Genomic DNA, 23,240 nt, shown 5'->3' on the forward strand with positions numbered 1-23,240 from the left:
AGTTTAGAGTGACAGATTGATTGCTTTGCTTATATTACCAACTTATCATAGAAAGATATTTAAATGAGGATTTTCTGATTTCTCATCATTGTTCTTCATTCCTTTTTATGAATATATAAATTCTAATTAATGACAACACTTCCCATGGCTTCCTTCATTTGTGATTGATTACTAATTTTTAATAGTAATTCTCTCAATTATTTTGTAACCGCCCATTTTTTCAATTTTTTTTTTTTTTTTTTTTTTTTTGAGCCAAGAGTCTTACTCTTTTCCCTGGCTAGAGTGCTGTGACATCAGCCTAGCTCACAGCAACCTCAAACTTCTGGGCTCAAGCAATGCTTCTGCCTCAGCTTCCCAAGTAGCTGGGATTACAGGCAAGGGCCACCATGCCCAGCTAATTTTTTCTATATAATTTTTTAGTTGTCCAGCTAATTTCTTTCCATTTCTTTTAGTAGAGACAGGGTCTCCCCCTTGTTCAGACTGGTCTTGAACTCCTGAGCTCAAACCATCCGCCCGCCTCAGCTTTCCAGAGTGCTAGGATTACAGGCGTGAGGCACCACACCCAGCCATTTTTTCCATTCTTGAAGAAATTTATCACCATTATTTAGATTTTAAGAACTCCCTTACTGTGTTGAAGATAATGGTTAAAATTACAGTGTAAAAAATTAAATTTAAATAATTCTGACAAAATTTCATAAAATCAAATGCTGAATGTACCATGTATGTCATCATAAAATTCAATGTAAATAATTTATAATGGATTGTTAGAATATCATCATAACGAGCTGTTACTCTTTATAAATTAAAACCAAAAATCACTATATAACATTTCTCAACTATTCTGTGCCTTTTGAACTCTTGGCTGTGTTTCTCTTTTTAAACATTAGACTCCACTATCTAAAATATTTTCTCTCCTCTTCTTTGATTAATTTTTGGTAGTACTTGAAGGCTCAGGTTAAATGTTACAATCATGAGAAGTCCTTCTTTATAACCTGATTTGTTTCCTATTGTTGCTGCAATAAATTACCACAACCTTAGTTTCCTAAAGCAACAAAAATGTATTATCTTACAGTTCTTTAGGTACTACAGGTGATAGGTTTAATTCAGCTAAAATCAAATTATCAGCAGAGCTACATTCTTTTCTGGAGGCTCTAGGAGGGAATTCATTTCCTTGCTTTTTAAAGATCCTTTGGGATTTCTGGATTCCTTGGTCATAGCCCTATTCCTTGATCTTCAAAGTAGCAATAGCAGATCCAGTTATTTTCATATATCTTTCAGAACTGTCTTTTGTAGTAGCATCTCTCTCTCTCTCTCTCATCATTCCAAGGTCACCTGATTAGGTGATTATCCCTTTTGCTATAAAATGTACCAGAGTCACAGATTCTGCAATTTAGAACATAGGTATATTTAGGAACTGTCATTTATGTTATCACATATCTTCAGTAGAGTTTCTTACCCTAGTCTTTCTACACTTACCAGATGTACTGCTGATATATAGTATACTAGGTTACACTGAACATCAGTATATTGTAGTGGTTAAATGCATGCTTGCTAAAGGAAGACAGAATGGAATCAAATCCTAAGTCTGCAAATTGATACTTACGTGATTTGAGCAAATTATTTAACCTTTTTTAAATCCAAGGTTTGAATGTGTGTTACATCCAAAATTCATGCGAAAATATAATTGCCATTGTAACAGTACTAAGAAGTGGGACCATAAGAGGTGATTAGATCATGAGAGCTCTAATCTTATGGGAGGAATTGGTGCTGTCATAAGAGAGCAAGTTTGCCCCCACAACCATCCCCAACCCTTCCAACTTCCACCACGAGATGATGCAGCAAGAAGGCCCTCACAAGATGGCAGCATTTTCATATTGAACTTTCCAGCCTCCAGAAATATGAGCCAATACATTTCTGTTCATTAGTGTCCGTCCTCTCCACCTACTCCTCCTCTTCCTTTGAAAGTTGATTACCAACTCCTCTGGCCAATATTGATTAACATTGATTGAGGGTCATTAATTTTATTTGCTTATTTTATTTTTAATTGATGTATAAAAAAGTATATATATTTATGGTGTACAACATGATGTTTTGATGTATGTGTACCTTGTGGTATCTCTAAATCAAGCCAGTTAACAGATGCATTACCTCATATACTTATCATTTTTTTGTGTGTGGTGAAAACACTTAAAATCTAGTTTCTTAGCAATTTTTAAGTATTATACAACACATTTTTATATCAACCATAGAAAATATGTTGTACAATAGATTTCTTAAACTTATTCCTTGTCTAAAGGAAATTGTGTATTCTTTGACCAACATCTTCCCAATCGCCCCCAATATTATTAATTTTTAAAATGTATATTATAGCTATAATTATAAATTGAGTATCAGCTGGTATCTTTTACTTCTTAAAGCTTTATATAGAACAGTATAACCTTTTTAATGTCTTATTTAACTGCAAAGCCCTCTCCATTAGCTAAACAATCATCTAGAATGCCTATATTCTACCACTTTTACTCTTCTTCTCTTGCCTATTTTGCAGGTCATCCCAGATATTACAATGTTTTAAAAATGTAAATGAAAGAAAAAATATCCATTTAATTTTCATTGAAAGGAACCAATAAACCAACCAACCTACCTACTAACAACTCCATATACATTTTTTGTTGCATTGTAGCAGATTGTGTTTATTATAGGAAAGCCCCAGCATGGAGTCACTCTGACCACTACACATAAACCTAGCACCATATGTTCATGATCTTGAAGTCAGTTTTGGTACCAAACACCAGGGTTTTCTTAGTCTCACTGACCCTTCACCACAAAAAGTAGTCTGCTTAACCTCTGTTGTTCTCTGTTGTGCTTCTCTCCCATAGAATAAAAATAACTTTTCTCATTTTAATTATCTTTTGTTTATTTAGATCCTGGTTATCTCCTCAAGATGTCACTCTAATCAGTTTATCTAAGTTTTTTACTAAGCAAAATTAATGTCTTAACAAAAGGAACCTTATTGACAGCCAAGTCAATATATTTTGTTAGAGAAAAATTAATTCTCTTTGAATATGTTAAGCTACACAGTGATTTCATGAGAATATAAAAGAATTTAAAGAAACACAGTACTGTCATTTGCAGAACAATTACTATGATGCAGATAAATACTGGGCTATAATTGATCAGAACTTATTAAATCACATTAGAATTGGTCACGTATAAGTACTGGCAATAATACACCTTCAATCTACAGCATTTAGACCTTAATCTTTTTAGAGGAATAGCTCTTGTTTTGCCTAGAGGAAAATATAAAATAACTACAGAAAAAATCGTAGTAATGTCCAGTTCTTGTAGGATAGCAGTGGATGTACCTTCTGGTTCATTCCTTGAAAGTTGCTATCCTGGACTGGTTTTAAGTTGATTTTGGACAAATCAATTATGTCTTAGATTCTCAAAACATATATGGGAAATAAGGCTAGGCATAAGGCATTGGATACCAAATGCTACTTTTCCTGGTTTATGAAGATAACAACTATTCATCATGGACATTTTAGCTCTGTCATAATATTTCTTTCTAACTTGTTAAAAAGTTGTAAAATCAGCTCCAAATAAATAAATGAATGAATAAATAAATAAATGAATAGCTACCATTGACTTTCTCCCAAAAGTTTCTGAAACAGAAAAAATAGGAAGGCTTTGATTTTATTATTTTATATATTTTTTTAGAATAATGAGCACAAATACAAATTGATCCTTGTCACGGATCCTATGAACACCAGTGCACATTGGGGATCATGCTTGTCATTCTTTAAAAAAGTGATATTTGTTTCAACGGACATTGTGAAATAACCTCCAGATTAGGAAACTCAATGAATATTAATTGAATCACAAAATAAGGAAGTGGAAAATGTATCTTAATGGGCACTTAAAAATGAATAGAGAGAAATAACTCTAATTTAGAGTTTGAATATCTTTTTGAATAAATACTAGTATGATCTCAGAAAAGACAATTACTCCATCTCACTAACCTGAAGAGCTTTTACCAAATTATATGAAAGGTCTATGGTGGAATTAACATTATAATTTCCTATAAAATAGAAAAATATGAATGTTCATGTTAAATATAATCAACAAATTATGAAGAGAATTGTCATAAAATCTCTGATAAAGCTGTCATATTAATATTTTATTGTTTTGTTCAAGAAAAAAACTCTCTTGTCTTCAAAAAACTTGTGTTCAATATAAAGCAAGTCTCTATGATAAGTAATGCACATGTATTATAAAATATGGGAAATGAGACCTATTTTTCAACTATATATTTCACTAAAGGAAGATTTCCAAAAGCACCACAAGGAAACATTTGTTTCCACACTCTAAGAATTTAGTCCACTGAATTATGATTTGTTCTTTCTCAATCAAAATCATACAGGTATCCAAATCATAAAATATATAAAACTGTATTACGTGTTATTTTCTCACTACATCTACCTCTTTTCCCAGAAATATTAAAAGTCTGTTGATTTAATGGAAAAATTTTACTTTCATGAATCTAACAGATTTTCTATATACCTTTATTTTAGCACCTGTGATTTTTTTTTTTTTTTTTTTTTTGTACAAAACAAGTAAAATGGCTTCTGATTCAGCTAAATTCCAAACACTTATGTCTTTGGTAAAAACTTCTAGCTACTAACTTTATTATTATTGCTTTACTGGTGACTTTACAGGGGCAGACAATGAGGAAATTCATCAGTTACAAGACTTTCAGAATATTTTTTACCCGTGGTATTCCCTTTTAACAGAATAATTGCAAATTCCTCTTTCAAAACATGGAATTTCTTTTAAATGAAACATTCAGTTCCCATTAATACTCACTTTTAACTCGGCCAAATTTGTAAAATCACTTTTGTATTTTATCTTTAAAAGAAAATATCTCTCTTTAACAGGTAGTGATACATTTATGAGTTTTATGAACAAGAAACAGTAATTGGACTACTAGAAACGTCTATTGTAGTCTCTTCTCTTTTCTTGCCGTCTTCTCTCTTGTCTTGTCTTCTCTACTTTTTCCTCTTCTCTTCTTATCCTATACTTTTTGCTCTGGTAACATAATTCCTACAAGGGTCATCAAAGATCATATTTATCTAAGTCCCTCTAAAACAGTAGGCTTGCTCATGAGTATCAGAAACAAATGTTTGTTGGACTTCTGCCTGGACTACTCCTCTGGAAATTAAAATTTTATCAGGAACAAATTTTAAGTGATTTTAATTTAATATCCCTAGGAAAGTTATTTAATTACTCCAGTTATAAATTTCATCAGAAAGAGTATTTATGGATGTATTTATTAATACTTATTACATATCAAAATGCATCCTAATTACTTTTATAGGCACTGGCAGTATAGCAATGAACTAAACAAATGAAAATGCCTACCTAATGGATCTTACATGCTAGCAGTGAGAAGCAGGGAGAGATACTCACATCATTCTATTTTAAATTATACCCATGCCTATAAACTTATATTTTTTATTTCTTATAATCTTTTTTTGCTTATTCATTTAAAAAAATTATAGACCCTAGTGTATCCTAGCAACTATGTAATGCATTATTTTTGTAGAGATAACACAAAAATTAATTTAATGGAGTGCAAATTTTAGTGGGATGCCAAACATCCAAACAAAGAAAATATAAAATGTAATTACTAAAGTATATATAGAAATATATTCAGGGAAGAGAAAAAATCCAGGGGAGATTTCAGGAAGACTTTTCTGGAATTGATAATGCATGAGGTAAATTTTGGGAAAAAAATGAATAGGTAGTATATGAAGTAGATGGTAAATAAAATAGGTGAGAGATGGCTCATTATGCTTAAAAAAAGAACAAACCAATGCCTGGAAGTATAAGAAGCATGATTTTATCTTAAGATAGTAAGTATTTCAGTATGGGTGGGGGTCTGATCTTTGGCAGCGGAAGTTTCCAGAATTCAAAGAGGGAGATGGGGCCACATCTGGACAGGTTTTCATGCAATGCAAAATGGATATAAGTGTTAGTACTTTTCCTTACTATAAAAGAAATATGTGAAGAAAGAATAAAGTACTAACACACATAAGGCAAAGTTAATGTAATTGACCCTATCTGTTCTCACCTCACTGAACTAAAACACACAGTCTAATATATCAGACTTTATAAATATGTAATTATTAATCGATATTGTTTGCCCTCCCAAAACATAAAATCCCCTGCATTTTTTCTTGTTCTTCTTTTTGCTAAATAATTTATCTCTAAGAGCTTCTCATATCATCTAAGCATTTTCATCTACTCATTTTTCACAATGAAGGAATTATCCATTCTTATTCACCTAATCTCCAATGAATGAATATTTAAGTGGTTCCTTTGTTATTGTGATTAGTTATCATACTGAGCACTATTAGTATAATGAATATTCCTGTACATGTGTCTTCAGATATTTTTAAGAATACATTTACTGGATAAATTTCTAGTGGAAGAATTGTCACATCAAGTATTAATTGTTACTTTATTTTTTGTTATTTTGGAGTATTCATAGCTAAAATGAACTTCAAAATCCCCTGGTAAGTATAAAACTTTTTCTTTTTTACAAGATTGTTTGGAAGAAGAACTGCATTTCAGTATTAACAACAGTATTTTTATTGTGAGTGAAACCAAAAATTGGTTCATATGTTAACTGGCAAGAAAAATATGATGATCAAGTCAATTTTTTCAAAAATCCTTGTTATAAATTAAAACATGGACGTAAGCAAAAGGAGAGAGTCCGTTTAAGTAGGTTTTGAAACAAAATTAGCTCTTTCTTTTGTAAATATGATCCTGCTTCCAATGCCATTTGGACTCTGTCATTCTTGTAAACATTCATTGTAAAACTGAGATATCCTAGAGAAGTGCTTGGAACTAATAGATAATCCATAGTTGTGTGTTTATTTTGACTAATATTGATACTTCAAAAATTCATAATCTCCTTTGCCTGGTATCTATGTTCATTATATCTTTCGATACTCTTTTTCTTGTTTCATTGCTAATTGACATCAAGAATCCTAGATTTTCATTTTCTTTGCCTCCTGGTAATTTCACTGGTAGTTTGAAAAAGAAATTGTATGTGTGGGTATGCCTTATTACAAATTGAGTCATTTTATTGTCACTACTTCATAACAAAACCAATTTTAAGTTTTTGAAAATTTCAAGTGACATTTTTTGAATTTTTAGGTTATACTAAAGTTAAAAATATAGTTATGATGTTAATAAACATAATGAAGTTAAAAATATCTTAAAATACAGAATTATAGTATTTGAGACATGTCTGGGTTTTTTTTTTTTCTTTTCAGGAAAACATCACCAAATTAAATAGGCATTCCATTTTTCTTTATGCTGTTTAAATTGTAGTTATTGATCTTACAGCTTTTCTGAACAACTATTTTTTTGAAGTAGCTATGTGAAAAAATGACCATGAGGCACATTATTTCGCAGTGAAGAATTATTCTAATAGGTTTATTTATAGCTTTTCTGACAACCTAACCTGAGAAATATGAAGAAAACAACCTCATTGCATCTGTATATACATGTATAGAAGATATATGTGGTTCCATTCATTACATAAATGTTTCTCCCAATACAGTGTTGCTTGGATACTCATGATCAAAGTACATCATTCAGATTACATCATATTTACCAAGATTGTTAGTCTTAAATAAGCATAGAAAATTACTAGATCATTGCAACAACTTCAAAGCAGTGTGATAAAAATAATTGGGTACCTCCTGAAATTTATGCAATATTAATCAGAATCATCATTTCACTGGCTTCACTGAATTTTTCCCATATATTTACATAGGCTACACTATATTTATTTTTTTAAAAGAACTAATTTTACAAAATTGACCTTGTCCTGTACAAATATAAATAAGATTTTTCTCATAAATCTTGCAAGTCCTACAGTGATTCAAATGTCTAGTGTAAATACAGTAAGAATGGTCTTGGGATGTTCAAATATAATTCAAATTGAATACCAACATAAACTTTCATTTCCTCTAAATTTTCTGATCCATAGAGGGGAAAAGAAATGTTAGCAGTAAAAACACTAGAAATGCTTCTGACATAGAAGAGGCCATTCTTATCACAATTCACACATTTCAGCTACCTTTTGTCCTATGAAGTTCCTTTTGACATAAATGCAAACTCTGCTTCTTTTCAGCTTCACGCAAAGCTAAAATAGAAGCCTTTATTTCTAGCCTTGACCAGAAAGTCAGAAAAGAGAATGTGTACTTTATGATTCCACCATTATACACCATGAAAATGGTCAAGATGAAGCACACATTACCAGGAGTAAAATGACATGAGAGAAAATTAGGATTCACTCAAGGATCATATTATATCTCACAGTATACAAACTAAGGTTGTAGCTTCAAACACATAATTTTCAACTGGCAATTTTTACAGCCTAGGGAGTGTTAACTATAGTAATATATTTTCACTCTCATTATTTCATTCCAACTTTTGAGAAATACCTGGTTAGTAGGACCTGCTTTAAGTGATGTTATCCATTGTGCTCTCAACATACAAAATGCATTAAATATCTGTTAAAAAGAAGAGAGTTTAGAGCGAATAATAATACAACATATTTGTATATGTTGCTAAAATCAACTATGTGTCTGAAATGTACTGTGGCAATAGAATTTGCTTTAGGATATTTGCTTGTGAAGTTTAATCTCTTTACAATGAAATTTCTTCTTATTGCTCTAACAATTGTGCATGTGCACGTGTGTGTACGTATGTCTGCACTGTGCTAACAGCATTGGGAATGTAAAGGGTTGAATTATTTGTCTTTTCACAGCCCACATACAAGGACACTCAAACACACACACATAAACACACACATAACTCAGCAATAAAAAATATAAAAACACTGTAAAATATATAGTAACAGAGCACAGCAAAACCAGCAACCACTCACTGGAAGGTGGCAAATGGCTCATAAAAAGCGACATCAAATGAAGACCTTTTAAATCTAAATAAAACTTAATATTCACAGAATAAAATGGAAGATATGAATAAACCGTAAAGGTGTGAGAATTAAATGGTAAATTAAATATGATGTTGTTATGCTGTGATTAATAGTGAATGTCCTATTGTTAAAGGTTTTAAAAGAATGGCAATTTCAAGGTATTGGAGCATTTTACCTAAACAAGAACAATTAAAATGTTTGAAGAGGATAACATTGTGATACACAATGTTAAAAAAAAGTACACTGGTAAGACTATAAAAAGCTAATTTGAAAAGGGAAGAGGAAATCAGAGTTAATAGGACCAATTAGGAATCTAATATAAGAAAGCCCACTGGAGAGACTGAGAGATTGACTGCTGACAGCAGCATCAGGTATAGAACCATACTTAGAAGTTTGGAAGATAAGTCAATAGAACCAGATCAATTACAGAAGAGGAAGAAAAAGAGCAGAAATCAATAATAAATTCAATGTATTTGTTTTTCTGGAATCTACTTTTTGTATACAGTCATCCATCTTTTAGTACATGTGGGGGACTGGTTCCAGGACTTTCTGCATATACCAAAATCCACACATACTCAAGTCTTGCAGTAGGCCCTGTGGAAGCCACGCCTATGAAAAATCACCCTACATGTGCATGGTCTTCACATGCTGTGAATGCTGTATTTTCAACCTGTGCTTAGTTGAAAAAAATTCCTCATATAAGTGGATCAGCACAGTTGAAATCTGAGTTGTTCAAAGATCAACAGCACTTTCTCTATTGGATACTTTTTAGTGCTGTATGAGGCAAAATATTAAAATGATTCTTATCAGGACTTGCAACATATGGCCAAACACTAAAAACAAAAAAGTAGTCTGGTCTGTGCTTTAGTTGAAAGTTGCAGGTGGAAGGGAAAACCTAAGAAGTGAGAATGACAAATCCTAGTCTAGGGATTGATAACTGTAGGAAGGTAATAGTAAACTCAGATTTTTATCCAATTTTGAATAAATATATGATCACTGAGAATTAATGAAGCTTTAAAATTGATTATTGGGGTTTTAAAAATGGCTATTGAATACACTTTCTATACTAGGTCTATATTATGACTTAATTAATATAGTTAATAGTTTAACAAATTAAAAAGCCTAAGCAAAAATTATCTGTTTAGCGTCTGGAAGATCCTGCTAAGCGTTTGATTGTATGAATAGGTCATTTTCTTGTGTACATGGCTTGTAATCTTCTTTCTTGTATCCATTTTATTTTATATTCACTTACAAAAGATGTTCCTTAAAGATTAGCAGTGCAAGCCATGTTAACTACTGATATGCAGTTGAGACTGAATTTAAGTTTATCACAAACATATAATTATAGAATATTATTCATCAGCTTCAACCTCTTCTATGACTGAGCCTTTTCAAGTGATTCCAGTAAGAAGAAATTTCCGTGGTTTGAGTGTTTGTCTGTCTGCCCTAATACATCTTAGGCAGCATGTGCTAATGAATATTGCTTTGAATACATTTTCTTTTATTTTATGTTATTATTTCATTTTGTATTTTAATATGATGAATAGATTTAAGGGTTCAAACAGTGTTTGCAATGCATTTTTATATTATAAAGTTCATTGGAACACTAAAAATCCTGTAATATTTAGATTATTATTGTTGCTCAGTTTTAACTATTTTGCATACTGCATTTTAAAACTTAATTTTTCTCTCTCTCCTCCATTTGTTAAAAATATATATCCACATTAAGAAAAGGCACTTTAGCAAGTCAAATAATGATTTTGTACTTATGAAGATAAATAAGTAAATGGACATGGTACGTGCTTTGTGTTTTCCCCTTTGTAGAACTCCAGCAAAGCAGTTCAATGGGTTTGAAGATACCTGCCTGCTCATGTTTAGATCTGATATCTTGTGCTTAATCAGTGCAGTGATTACAATTGAGATAAATAACATCACAGTCCTGTACTTAAAAGGCTAGATTAAAATCAACATTGAATTGAGTGCTAATATGTGCCATATACTGAACTGAACGGGGGGAGGGGTATCTATATTTTCAAGAATAAACTAGGCTGGATGGATAGGATGGGAATATTTTTTATAAAGTGTAGAAGAAAAAATGGTGATGTGAGTAAGTGTTAATTTATTTTATTTTCCCACAAGATTTATTAAAGTATATAAATGAAAAATTAAAAATGTGTATTTTAAGGTTCACAATGTGATTTATTTATTTATTTATTTATTTATTTTAGAGACATTGTCCTGCTCTGTTTCCCAGGCTGGAGTGGATTACATTGTAATCTTAAATTCCTGGTTCAAGGCATCCTCTTGCCTCAGCATCCTGATAACTAGGACTACAGGCACACATCACTGTAGCAAATCTTTTCTTTTTTTTTTTTTTTTTTTTGTGGAGACAAGGGTCTTCCTATGTTGCTCTGGCTCTAACTCCTGGCCCCAAGGGATCATCCTGCCTCAGCCTCCCAAAGTGCTAGGATTACAGGTGTGAGTCACCATGCCATGGACAATGTGATGTTTTGATGTACATACACATTATGGAGTGATTATCACAATTAAACTTATACACACACACACACACACCAATCTTATAGCTATCCTTTTGTGTTTATGTTTGTTGTAATAACACTTATCTACTCTCTTAGCAAATTTTATGTATAAAACATATTACTATTATGCTATATATTTCAACTCTAGAAATTATTCATCCTATAACTAAAAGTTTGGACCCTTTGGCCAACATCTCCCCATTTCTCCATCCCTCAGCTCCATATCCGTTTATATATAATCTTATATATGATAGAATGTTATATAATATTTTTTATATATATTAGAACATATGTGTATATATATATATATTCATTCAAATGGAAGTGTAGAAAGCTCAAAAGATTAAGGGCTATTAACACTTGACATTTGTCCTCACTCTCTTGCTGACACTCTGTTAAACTGAGTGGAGGTGCTCACAATTGCCCCCAGAAACAAGGGAAGCTAATTGATCTCACAGGAACTTGAGATGTTGTGACAGGAGGAGCAGATGTGTGACTCTAAAATTGACTTGCCAGTCCAGATGAGAAGTGAGTAGAATACCTTTAAGTATGGCCAGAACAGATTGCCATTTGAAGCTCTAAAATCTTTGACAGTAAGAAAGCAGTAAGTCATTATGTTTCTTAACATGCTGCAGGACCTCAAAATATGAAAAATTTTATCATTAAGAGTGCCATGTCAGAGAAAAGAAATGACTTACATTATCACCAATGACATAAAACACTCTGAAAGTTCTACCTAATGTGATAAAACATGAACAATACAAAATAAGTATAGCTTTGGGGAATAAATGATAGAGTTTGTTTTGACTTAGCACATTTAAAAAAATTTTAAAGATGAAAATACAAGCCTCAGCAGTGCATGAAACCTGCATATTCACACTGAGCTGCGTTTCTTAAAAGCAATCTTGGTGTTAAGGTTTTTATCTTCATAAAGTAGTTGTAACGGATAGATATAACCACTGAGGATAATTAAGAAAGCCTGACCCAAACAAATATGCATAGACAGACAAAAATTTGATGACACTGGACACCAACCAAAAGAGGAGGAACTGCAAAGCTCTGACCTTAATTTTAAGCTTTGTATGGCCAGTGTCATGACCAGGATTTCCCCTTGAGGATACTTTCCAGTTATGGCGAATAAGAACTGTATAATTAAAGCTCAAATAGGGACCAGCAGTATTTTTGTGCTGAGGAGACACAGATTGAAAGCTTGGGTTTGCAAGAATGGTTAAGAAATTGGAAGGCACAAACTTAGACAAGAATCATAAAGATTATAGCCATCATGTCTTTACGTGTTTAGTTGATGTCTAGACTTCACATGAACAACACAAAACTCCAAGTAACTTTACAGAAAAGGTTGGCAAGAAGACTAAGGAATTGAACAGAGATTTCGGCATCAGGAAACAGAAATTAGAGCTGAATCCTTGCCAAGTTAGTGTGGGTTTGCAAGTGCTTCAAAATTTCTGTAGAGCTCAAGAAGGGACAAGTCCTAGAAGTCATGACAAAACTGAACAATTTCTGCCATAAAATAACATTTATGTAAACAGAAAGAGTTATAAGATAAATCAGATAAAATATTGATAATTGGTAATTCTGGCTGAAGGGTATACAGAAGTTCTTTGCAAAATTCGAGTGATCCTTTGGAAAGTTTGAAAAATAAAGTCGCCAAAAATACACAGGGGTATTGATTGGGAAGATATTTAATCCTTACATTATTTTCTAGTCTTCTAATTTCTTAGCATACTGTATTTCTCCATTTATGGCATTTGTAATTCAGCTAGAATCTGTGAGAGTTCCAGCTTATTCATATTACCATACCTTAGAAATTTCTGTTGTTGTGATGACAGAGTGATTTAAGTCTACATGTTCCTAATGAGCATCTTATTATATGCTTACTGGTCACTTGGATATCATCTTTTCTGAAGTATCTATTCATCCTTTTGCTCATTTTTATATTCCCCTCTTTATTTTTTTTGATTTACACATCTTTGTATGCATTTGTCATATCTATTATTTAATATAGGTACTAAAATTATATGTATTAAAATTAAAATTTTCACACATCTTTTCTGTTTATACCCTTCAATGACTATTTCAGCATCTATAATCTAATAGCAAGAAATAGTTTAATATAACATAGATCTATTAGTATAAAATAAGATTAAAGAAATTTAACAATATAATTATATTTAGCATTAAAATAAACAGTCAACCTTTAAATATGCCAATTGTCCCAATAATGTCATCATAGCACTTTCCTACTCAAATCCACATTCAATCCAAGATCACATGTTTCATTAAATAAGCATGTCATTTTAATCTACTTAATCTCAAATAGTTCCTCAGACTAGTGGAAATTCACAAGCTAATTCTAAAAGTTTCATGAAAAGGCAAAGGACCTCAAAAGCTATGGTGACCTTAAAAAGGATGAGTATGGTTGGAGAACTTAAATGACGAGATAGAAAATAAAACTATAATGCTTCAATAATTAAGGCAGTTTGGTATTGACATCAAATATAATGGACACTTTAGTTATTGTTAACAATAATTAACTCTTTACACATTATATATACATAAGCACGAGATAAAATTCAGGAGCAAACAAAAACTGGGAATACTACATGCAAATAAAGGGATAAAGTGAGTTCTATATTACCCCCTTGAGATTGTACACCATTTCATGTGTCATACAAAAGACAGAGTTCATGCAGCAGTCTTTTAAAATAAAGATTAGAAGTCAGGATTTAGGGCTGCAGGACTGGTTAAAAATTGACAGGAGAAAATGCAGGAATGGAGGATACCAGAGAAGAGGTTCCCTAAAACTTACATGCAGATTATAACATGCAGCTGCCTCCTAAACTGAACATGTGTAGAATGAGATATACTATATTTGCTATAGAATAAGAGTAAGGAATCCAGAGAAAAGGAACAGCCTGAAGACTAACAACTGAGCAGAGATTTTAACTACTCCAGATACTTCAAAAAACAGCTTAAAATTCAAGCACCTCTTAGGGGATGTTCACGGTAAACACTTTGGGATATCCAGTGAAACACCAGTAGAGTGATAATTTAGGATTAAGGCAGATGTACTAAGAATAAAAGTTACACCACAGGATTAAAGGACTAAACAAAATAATTGTCTGCCTTGAAATTTTTAAAACAAAGCATACCTAGAATCAAAGTAGAATCCAGGATCTTTATTGCCTCCTGGGAAAAAACTCAACACTTGTTAAACAAGATAATAGAATCTCCACAATATATTATTGGTAATGCCAAGTAAGCGATCTAAGTTTTCTAGAGATTAAAAAAGTAGAATAATATAACACTTAATGAAAGAATAAATAACCAATAGAAATAGACACAAAGGACATTCAGAATTTGGATTTAATGAGGCAAAAACTTTGACAATTGCTGTCATAAATATATTCAAAAATTTATACAGCATACTAAAATGATGAATATATACATGAGGGATGTCATAAAATATGTGAAAATTTGAACAGAAAAAAAGGAAACCTAGAAGTACTAAATATAATAACTGAATTAAAAATTTATAATAGTAGTTGAACACAGAACCATAAGAAAGAATACATCTGAAGACAGTAAAAATAAATTTTCCAAATTTAAGCACAGAAACAAAAATATATTTAAAAACACAGTCTTCAACTATCGAAGAATATGAAGTACACTAAAACACTTGCTATCTCAAAAAAATGAGATAACCAGCCACAAAAATAATTGTTTTTAAAAAGGCCTATTTAATTATAATATTTGATGAAAAACAACTCACTGATCTAACAAGACCAGTGACTCCAAGCAGGATAAACAAACACCACATCTAGGTACCAGAGTAAGACTGACGAAAACCAAAGATGAAATATGATCTTGTATCCAGAAAATCCCAAATACTCCACCAAGACTCCTGGAATTGATAAATAAATTCAGCAACATCTCGGGTTATAAAATCAATATACACAAATTAGTAGCATTTCTATATACTAATAACATCAGTGAGTATCTAAGGGTAGATTTGATCATCTACAAGTTTGGAAATATAGGAAGAGAATGTTGGAATATTAGAAATAATTCAAAAGCACTGAAACTAGTGGAAATATGAAGAAAAATTAGACATTTAATTTGGTAGCAATAGTAATGATCATTTTCTACCATTTTTAATATTTTAAAGGTGGTTTCACAGTCACTTATATTCCAACAAAATAATAAAATTCACTTACATTTTAAATGCAAGTGTGTCTAGGAGTAGTTACAAATCTTCATTGAGTCTAAATTGATTTATTTTTTAATTCTTCATACTGGTTTATGATAATCCCTATTAAGGATATAGAGATTATTTTGGAGTGAAAGCAATTCTAAAATATGTGGACTTTAAGAGACTAGAGGAAAACTAGCGGGGTTTGGTTGCAATTAGAATCCTCCAAAATAAAGTAAATACAAGAAATTAATTGGAAGAACAGCAAAGACAATCCACATCTACTAAGAAAGTTTGACTTCGATGTACCATGTGTTAGGAAAAGGAAATATATTTCTATCAAATGTTCTCTGCTTTTTCTGTTCTACATGATGTCAGTCTCTCAGGATCCAGACTAATAAATGCTCAACAGAAAATTTTTGAAATAGTAGCTGACTACTAATTTTGAGTAAGACTAGCATGTCAAACATTTGGGGGAAAAAAAAGTTAAATCCAATACAGGCTCAAAAACCAAAAGTCACAGATTCTAGGAGACAAAATAGAAGACAGATTAGAATAATTGAAATTGTGCCATGAATAAGATTTTGATAGTGATCTCATAGTTCTGTGGAAAAATTCTAGCCAGGGAGAATGAAAATGTGTTTTATATAAGGGGATGCATAGAAGTTGTGAAAGGATCTAGAGCAAGAAAAAGAGATGAGATTATGGACAAAGGGGTCAGATACATCCTGGAAAAGGGTCTGTGACACGACAAAAAAAAAAGGTCAGGGTTGTTCTGGAAGAAGAAATATTTCACACTGAATAGACCCAAGGTTAGAAAATCATGGGGACATAGAATATAAGCTGAAATATGCAAGAATATTGAACAATTTGAATTTCACTTAAGTAAATTTGTGTTATTTCCTACAGGCATTTCTACTTGTGCTAGACATTGGTATTATTTAAGAAACAGTGTGTAAACTTTTTTGAGAGTAAAAAAAAAAAGAAAAAGACTAGTTTAGTAGTTTCGTGTGCTAATGCTGCAGTGGTCCGGTGAAGTGGCCGTACCAGACAGTGTTTGTCGCTAAGAGTATTATCAGTGAAAATTAAAAGATGGAGCTCTATCTTAAAAGTAGATTTTTAGAGAACTCAGTGTGCAACAATACTGTGTAAACTGTCCTGAGAGTCTGGTCATATTGCTTAATGTTTTTATTATATATTCTGAGTTTTAAATAACCAACCTATAAAGAGAATTTTGAAATACGATGTTCTCATAAATCAGAAGCTGCTGCTACATGATTGCATCATAAGTAATGACATTTTACAATCTCCATAAAGACAGTTTATTTAGATTCTGAAAAACACTATAATATACTATAAAAGTCATCAAACATCCAAAGTAAATTTGATACTTTATTCCAATCTCTAATTCCTCTTCTGCCTGTTACTTGCACACATCAAACTGCCATACCCTAAAAGCCTAACAGAAAATTTCCTATCCAAGCTAATTGTTTTATATATGCTTTAGGGATATATCAATATTTAGTGCATACATTATCCTATGTAAGTGTGAAAGAGTCACCCCACATTTTGATACTCTGTCAAATATAAACGGATTCCTATACATTTCACATCTGGTGCCTGTGTTTCCCATTGTTTTAGATAACACTGAAACTAATTCTAATCAAGAAGGCAGAGCTTGGTAAGTGTTAAAATCCCCTTCCACTTTAGATTTTATGATTATACTCATGATGATTTCAGCTATGGAATAACAAAAGTTTTCAATTTAAATTATGAAAATGTCAGAGCTAACTCTGTAATAAAGATACCGTATTGTATTCCGATAGTGTCTACTTATAGACAGTTCGTTGGCATCATGGTTCCTTGCCTTGCTCAAAGCAAGTGCTAAATAGATGTATTTGAAATAAAATGTAATGGTCAAGTAAGTTGATATGCAAAATTATTAAATGAATCCTAATGTATTCCTAAAAAAAGAATAAACACAATGTCAGCTACATCTGGAAATTAGTTATCTCCTCATGGAATAAATATGGATTAACAACCAGACATTAAAATCAAATAGTTAAATTCTGCTCAATTCTCAATAATAATTGGCACATGATTAATTGAGTATTGATCCATTATAACCAGGAATCTTCAAAACCTTAGTCTAATGTGTAAAAAAAATTAAGTTCTGTAACGATTCTTTAACAGAATAGTAGGAGCATTTGCTGTGCTTGTTGTTAAATTTGTTTTGATCCCTCTGTTGAGCAGCATTAGTATTCTGCCTCAATAATTCAGTCACTTATGTCTATTCTAATTATAGAGAAGCTAGATGAGGATTGTTATGACTTTGTAATCCTCTTTAGTAAGAACAAAAATTTTTCCATATTACATAAAATGACATTAGTAAATCTCTGATAGTTTCCATCAAAAGTGACCAACAAAACTGCATTGCATTATTGTGAAAAATGAAAACTTGCTCTTAATTCCAACATTGTTAACTTTTCTCTCCTATATTGCAAAAGTCTAAAATAATATTAAGAAAAATTCTACAGCATTTCCTTATAAAAATATTCTCTTAATTCATTTTCTTGTTTTCTAATCCATCCTGTCAATAAAAGCAAACTGATCATTTCAGATTTGTGTTCCTCACATAACTAATTTGTACAAGAGCTTTTATCAGATTATTCACATCCCATGCTGTATGTAAGAACAACTCAGCCTGGAATTTTAGGCCTTTCACAGTGAAGGTCTAGCTTTATCCTATCGGACTAGCCTTTTTTTTTTTTTTTTAAACTGTTCTATAAGCAATCCCACCATCTTAGGTTTACCCATATGCACACTTTTATTAATTTTTTACTCTCTTTTCCTGTTCACAATGGCAGGCCTTTCCAAAATTCTAGAAAATATCAGAAATTTGGAATTGAAAAAATCTGCTGGTAATTTAACACAACAAGAATCTGAGGATTGGAAAACTTAAATAACTTCTAAGTTCTATATAGTTACTGAATGGCACAATCAAGACTAAATCTCGTAAGTTGCATGTCTCTGTATATGCACCCATATAGTTTATTAAATTTTATTTGTTCTAAAACTGCTTACTCTAAATTCAGGATCAAACTCTAGATTTTACCTCCAAGGGTTATATGTTCTTTCAACTATATGCAATTTTATAATACCTATAAATTAATATAGCGCTTATTATTTTCTGTGATACCAAGCTTCTATAAGACTAACAACAAACTATGAAAATTTCTTCCCATTTGAAGCTACCTATTTCTTCCCAATCATGGTGCTTGGTGAACACGATAGGCTTTTTCTTTACAAGGGACACCACAAATGCAGTGGATCCTGGAAGAATAGATTTGGGTTTATCCAGGGAAACCAGATGCGTTGTGTCAAAAAGACAATCTGCGTGGTGTTCAAGAAGTTAAATCCTTATCAGAATTTATGTGTTTGACCAATCAGGGATAATGCTGTGGCTAGCCTCTATATATGCAAATGAATAACAAGGTCAAAAGCCAGGAAAGCAGGTTAGGAGACAGTATATAGGGAAGGCCCTTAATAACTTAATAAATGCTAAGAAGTGGTTAAAAGCCTGCTTTTTATAATGAACTAGATATGTGGTAATGGCATATCTTAAGTAAAGCACTATAACAAAACAGAGAAAACTTTTTTTCCAAAAAGTAGTTCATGTATTTAATTTTTTTGAAATTTCCCTTTTATGTACATATTATTTTCCATGGAAAACATAAAAATATTTAACAGATATTTTGGATTTGATTATACTCATCCACCAAAAAATCTGATTATTATACTGAGTTTTCCATTTTTTGTTCATGATCTCATTGCCAAGAATAAATAGGCACAACAAAATTGAACACCTTAACTTGTCAATGGATAAAACAAGAAGATCCTTTTTCTAATACTAATGAAAAATATTTTATGAAAAGTAGTTAAGTAAAACTATGCACATAAGTTTAGTAATTATTTATGACAGATTACTGAATTAATTAAAAAAGCAAGATTATGTAAAATGATTTAAAGTATAATGTATGTTTTTAAGTGTCAGTGCAGGAATGATGATCAATTTAGAAATTAATCAATGTATATTCATTCAACTTTTAGAAAAAAGCATTTTTGTTTTCAGATAACAATAAATGCTTGTTGTAGAACCCTAACTGCCTTAAGATTTTGAGTGTCTCTTTCTATCTGTGGCTATTCTTCTGTATCTATGAATCTTCCAGGATAAAATCATTTCTGTAAGGCCCTGTGACCTCAATGTGTCCTTTCCACGCTGCCTTAGCAGCAGAATCATAAGGCAATTTCACGTCCTTAGACATAAACATTTGCTAGCTGAACTTGAATTTCAAGATGTTAGTTATTAACTATAGCATGAAAAGTGATGTTAAATGAGGGATGCTGGAGGATGCCATATGACTAACCTGAGAAGAAATAACGGGAAAAAAAAGAATCAGCAAAGGAACTGGATGGGACAAAATGAGCATGGCCTCGGGACCCAAAAGAGTGAGATTTCAAAAGAAGAGGAAATAATAAGCTTCTGATAAAGGAGGCTGCATTTGATTGGCCCGCACACAGAATGAAGAGTTAGATCAAGATTTTGGCAGTTTCACAGAATGAATGTGTTTCTGCTGTAAAGTTAAAGGCAAAACTTCTGTGATATCAGGTAGTTTTATGTGTTTCAATTTTTGGCCTATTCTATAATAATTTGTTTGCCTAGTGTTGCTAGGGTGTCAAGCAATACTCAGACAATTACAGTCACCTGAAGTATTCATGTGCCAAGAATTAAGAAAAATTAATATGTCACCTGTGGACAATGTTAGTACTTAAAATTGTTTTTTGTTTTATTCTCAGAATTTGGAATTGCCTCAACATTGGATAAATTGGGTACAATTACAGTGAATAAATGTATTGTCCTGAGTATAGAATAGCATGAATGAGATTGGTAAGAGAATGATAGGAAAACAGAAAATTATGGACGTTGAAAAGATCATGTTAGTAAAGAAAGGAGGAGAGAAGTAATGAACTAAAGAAAGAGAAGCAAGTCTCTAGACCCTGGAAAAAAGGGGAGAAGCAATGAAGTCATTTACTCAAAATTGAAGAGAGTTACACATTTTCTGTAATCATTTGCTCCTGATTACTAATGAGCAACTATCGTTGCTGCTGCTACTGACATAGAATTGTATCTTCCTAAAGGTAGGGACATCTTTCTTTTTTCTTTTCTTCCTCCTGCTATGAACCCTTTACTCTGGATTTCAGGCAAGAAGTAGTTCAACTTGGCTGATATTAAGAAATAGAACCATCTAGAAGTATTTTATTTATTTCTTATGCAGAGTATGCTATTCTTAAATATGATGAACTATTCAATAGATACCAATATATTTTAGTAATTTTGGGCATGTTATAATTGCATTTTGTTTTGCCTCATATAACGTACTAAGTTATTTACCCGTGACTTTCAATTAAATTTCAAGGAAAATATTTTCTAGATACATACACATTCAATTAAAACACATGTAGCTGATTAATGGTGAATCAAGTCCACATATAAACTTGTCTTGTTGTGATGCTTGTTATGAATATTTATTTATATTTAGCACCTGAATACATCGCATTCCTCACCCTACCTCATTGAAAGAAATTGCAATATCATGCCTTCTAAACATCTTAATCAGCCAAATATTTCTTAATAATCATTAGTGATGTGGAAAAATATTGTAAAAAATAAATAGCTATTACTTTCATCTTTTAGATTTCTCATATAAAAATTCTTACCTTGCCTACATATTGTGTGTCTGTACCTGTGTACTCTTCCAACAAGAAGAACTGATTCCACATCCAGCCACGTTTGGTGCGACGTAGAATTTTACCATCATCTTTTGTCAGACCCACTATCTTTTTGCTTGGTAAATTACTGTTAGCTTTTTCCTGTAATGGGAGGCTGTCAACTGTATGGAACATATAGGTCCAGATGAACAATGGTAGGTAATGGTAAGTCCTCATTATCTGTGGCTTCAGCAGGATGTCAGATTCAATGTATTGTCTGTTTCTCCTGAATAGTAGGGGGAGAAAAATGGCTTTATTAAATTATGTTTCACTTTCCCATAACCTGTAAACTAAAAATATATTTCATATATTATTTCAATTTTATAAATAATATACTATATAATATGTTTATATATGTGAATTATACAGAATTTATATATCACATAGATAACTAGGAATAGATACATAACTCAGGTAAACTAAACAACAATTTAGCAGCTAATTCTAAGATAACTATATTAGGGTCAGATAAATGTGAAAATATTTGTAATTTAGGGAACAAGATAATTTGAAAAAATAGTCTCTAAAGTACACCAATTATCACATTGAATATTTGAAAGTCCTTAGGACTAATAAAAGTAAAATATCTATTAATGTATACATACATATTTGAAATTATATGTTTTAAAAATCACTGTTTTCTTTCTATAATCTACTATTTTTTACAAGATGTTTCTTCTCTGCCGCTTCTTCCTCCTCCTTGTACTCCTCCTCCTCCTCTTTCTTCTTTTGTAATAGGTTTAATTGTTGCCTCAAGGACAATTAAATGGTACCAAATATATTTAGGATTGTGTCTTGTAATATTTAACACCATGTTGATCCTTTACAATTGATAATCATTTTTTTCCAGCAACTAATTGCATAGGCCACTCAAATTTGTTTAAGACTGAGGAGTACATCTTCTAAATGGAAACATTTTACCAGATAATTAAAAAGAAAAATAACAAATTCATTTCCTAAAATAATATGAAAAAAAGCACACAAAATTGATACTGTAAAATTAGGTATAGCATTTTATCTGTGGGATAATATTATCTAAAATTTTGAAAGAATGTCTCCATGTTGGCAGAAGTTGATTCTTCCTGATTTAAAATCATAGTTCATTTGGTATTTCAAAATTAGTTTTGTTATCAAATTAGTTTTAATTTGTGTGATATTTAATTTCAAAGATGTGAGATGATGATGGTGATGATCTAGTAAGCAAAAGAAATCAGTCACAAACTGGTGTAGGCAAAAATAGTCGTCATATTGTAAAATCAAATTAAGTGTGGAAAGGAAAAAATGAAATGAACAAAGATGCAGCAGAGCATTTCCTAATCATGAAAACTGGATTTAGGAACTTTAGTACCATATTCCCATTTTTATATTCCCTTTTTCTCTTTCTCATTGTTTTTTTCTCTAGGTCTAAGCTTCCTCAACCTGATAAAATATGTGGTTGATAATAGCTGCTGATTTCAAACTTAACATCTTCAATTCCAGAAATCAGTTGTTATAGTCTTTTCTAACTTAAGTTTTAAAAATCCTGGAATGGACTTTGATTTACATGGCTTAGGCCAGATACCCAATGCTGGATCAAATATCTATGGATTCCGTAAAGGAACTAGCAAGGCATAAAAGTCAAATATAAGGCTCGGGCTTGGCTTTA

The 23,240-nt window shown here is 31.6% G+C and overlaps 1 protein-coding gene across 2 annotated transcripts in view; it reads right to left on the reverse strand.

Moving 5' to 3' along the window:
* CDH9 (cadherin 9) overlaps positions 1 to 21,823 on the reverse strand; it is an 82,625-nt gene extending 60,802 nt beyond the window's left edge. The window contains exon 1 of one of the 2 annotated variants that reach the window (XM_069492432.1): positions 21,545 to 21,823. In XM_069492432.1, coding sequence (XP_069348533.1) covers positions 21,545 to 21,772 — 228 coding nt within the window. In that variant the 5' untranslated portion in view covers positions 21,773 to 21,823. The remainder of the gene's footprint in view (positions 1 to 21,544) is intronic. The other variant, XM_069492433.1, reaches the window with a different exon arrangement.
* Positions 21,824 to 23,240: the final 1,417 nt, after the last annotated feature.

The sequence above is a fragment of the Eulemur rufifrons genome, chromosome 17, assembly GCF_041146395.1.
Source record: "Eulemur rufifrons isolate Redbay chromosome 17, OSU_ERuf_1, whole genome shotgun sequence".
In the NCBI taxonomy this organism is placed as follows: domain Eukaryota; kingdom Metazoa; phylum Chordata; class Mammalia; order Primates; family Lemuridae; genus Eulemur; species Eulemur rufifrons.